The sequence below is a fragment of the Tenrec ecaudatus genome, chromosome 2 (assembly GCF_050624435.1).
Source record: "Tenrec ecaudatus isolate mTenEca1 chromosome 2, mTenEca1.hap1, whole genome shotgun sequence".
Classification (NCBI taxonomy): Eukaryota; Metazoa; Chordata; class Mammalia; order Afrosoricida; family Tenrecidae; genus Tenrec; species Tenrec ecaudatus.
Window position 1 is genome coordinate 253,459,240 of NC_134531.1, and position 2,036 is coordinate 253,461,275.

Genomic DNA, 2,036 nt, shown 5'->3' on the forward strand with positions numbered 1-2,036 from the left:
AAGAGAATTTTCTCCTTTAGGAACTATCTATATGGAATGAAACATAAAATAGCAGCTTGAAAGCTCAGAACGGAACCTTGTTAATGGAGGATGAACAATTCAGTATAGGAGGATGAGAGTGATTATACAACTTGAAAGAATATAATCAATGGCACTGAATTATACAAGTAAAGCTGTGAATCAGCATATGGTTTGCTGTGTATATTCTCAACAACGGATTGCAGGGAAAATGCATGGCAAGGGTTTATGATTTATTTAAGAAGAAAGGGATATGGAAAAAGTAGTAAAATTTTTTCTTAAAAATATTTATCTCCTTATGACTTTTCTTACTGCACCCAAAACTTCTTTGTTTCTTAGACTATAGATAAAGGGGTTTAGCAGAGGAATAATAATTGTGTAAAATAGTGAATACATCTTATCCTGATATTTATCTGGGCCAGACCCAGGACGCACATACATGAAGAAGAGCGTGCCATAGAACAAAGACACAGAGAGCAGATGGGCACTGCACGTGGAGAAGGCTTTGCTTCTGCCCCCTTCAGACTTCTTTTTCAGGATGGCAAAGAGCACACGTGTATAAGAGACTATGATGGTCATAAAGGTAAAAGCTTGTATTAAAGCTGAAAAAACAAAAATCACCAGTGCATTAATAGATGGGTTTGTACAAGAAATTTTATATAGTGGCAAGATTTCACAGTAGAAATGATGTAGTATATTAGACCTGCAGAATGTTAACCTAAATAATAATCCTACATGAATAATTGGATGCAGAAAACCAATTACATATGAAAGAACTATCAACCAAGTGCACAGTCTGTTTGTCATCACCACTGGGTAAAGCAAAGGGTGACATATGGCCACATAGCGGTCATACGCCATCACTACCAGGAGAAAACATTCTGTGGTTGCACTAGAGCCCAAAAAATAAAATTGGGCCATACATTCAAAGAGGGAGATCGTTTGACTTTTGTCTAAGTTATTGACAAGCATCCTGGGAGTCACAGAAGACGAAGCACAAGCATCCGCAAAAGCCAAGCTCCCAAGGAAGAAGTACATGGGTGTGTGCAGGTGGGCGTCCTTCCAGATGAGGGCAATCAGTCCAAGGTTCCCCAGCATGGTGATGAAGTAGATCACCAAGAACACCAGGAACAAGGGGACCTGCAGCTCTGGACGATCTGTAAGTCCTGTGAGAACAAACTCTGTCACAAGAGTCATATTTGTCTCCATCATATCCACCCAGGTTGATCACTATATGAAAGAATCAATAATGAAAATTATTAATCAAAGTTGGTGGGAAATTATGTTGGATTGCAATGTCATACTCCACTTTTTAGATACCCCTTGCTCAACAAATATGCTGATACAGTCCTCCTCTTTGAAAACCTCCAGTGAATCCCCTCTGACCATTAACCAGGGAGGCTTCTAACCTTGCTATCAGACAGAGTGCTTTGGAAAGTGAATTAATGCAGATATAGTTAGATTAATATTTAACACTTTATCATATCTTCTCCCCTTTTTAAAATTTATCCTAGTTTTTAAAGATATATTGTTTCTTTTCTATTAATGTTTTTCCTCTGGGGTTATTTTTATTATTGGGTTTCTTTGGTATGTTTTTCTTTTTATTAAATCCAGAATAGGTAAATCTGTAGTGGCAGTATTAGTATGTTCTTAGGGTTATGGCAGGAGAGGTTATAAGGAGAGCTAACAATAATGAGTACAAGAAAGAAGACAATGTTTTAAATTGGTTGTGGTAATTATTGCAGAACTCTCTTTTTTTTACATTTTATTAGGGGCTCATACAACTCTTACAATCCATACATATACATATATCAATTGTATAAAGCACATCTGTACATTCTTTGTCCTAATCATTTTCTTTTCTTTTTTTACATTTTATTAGGGGCTTGCAGAACTCTTTTAAATATACTTAAACCATTGAATTGAATGATATGTGAATTATATGTCAAAAACTCAACAGATATCAAATGAAATAAAATTAGTTGTAGAAATGCAAAGTATTTTATACATGCTGCTGA

At 35.9% G+C, this 2,036-nt stretch overlaps 1 protein-coding gene across 1 annotated transcript; it reads right to left on the reverse strand.

Moving 5' to 3' along the window:
- Window positions 1-306: 306 nt before the first annotated feature.
- Window positions 307-1,230, reverse strand: LOC142441458 (olfactory receptor 5AC1-like). The gene has a single exon (XM_075543436.1). It carries the CDS (start codon window positions 1,228-1,230, stop codon window positions 307-309), a length of 924 nt encoding a protein of 307 aa, XP_075399551.1.
- Window positions 1,231-2,036: the final 806 nt, after the last annotated feature.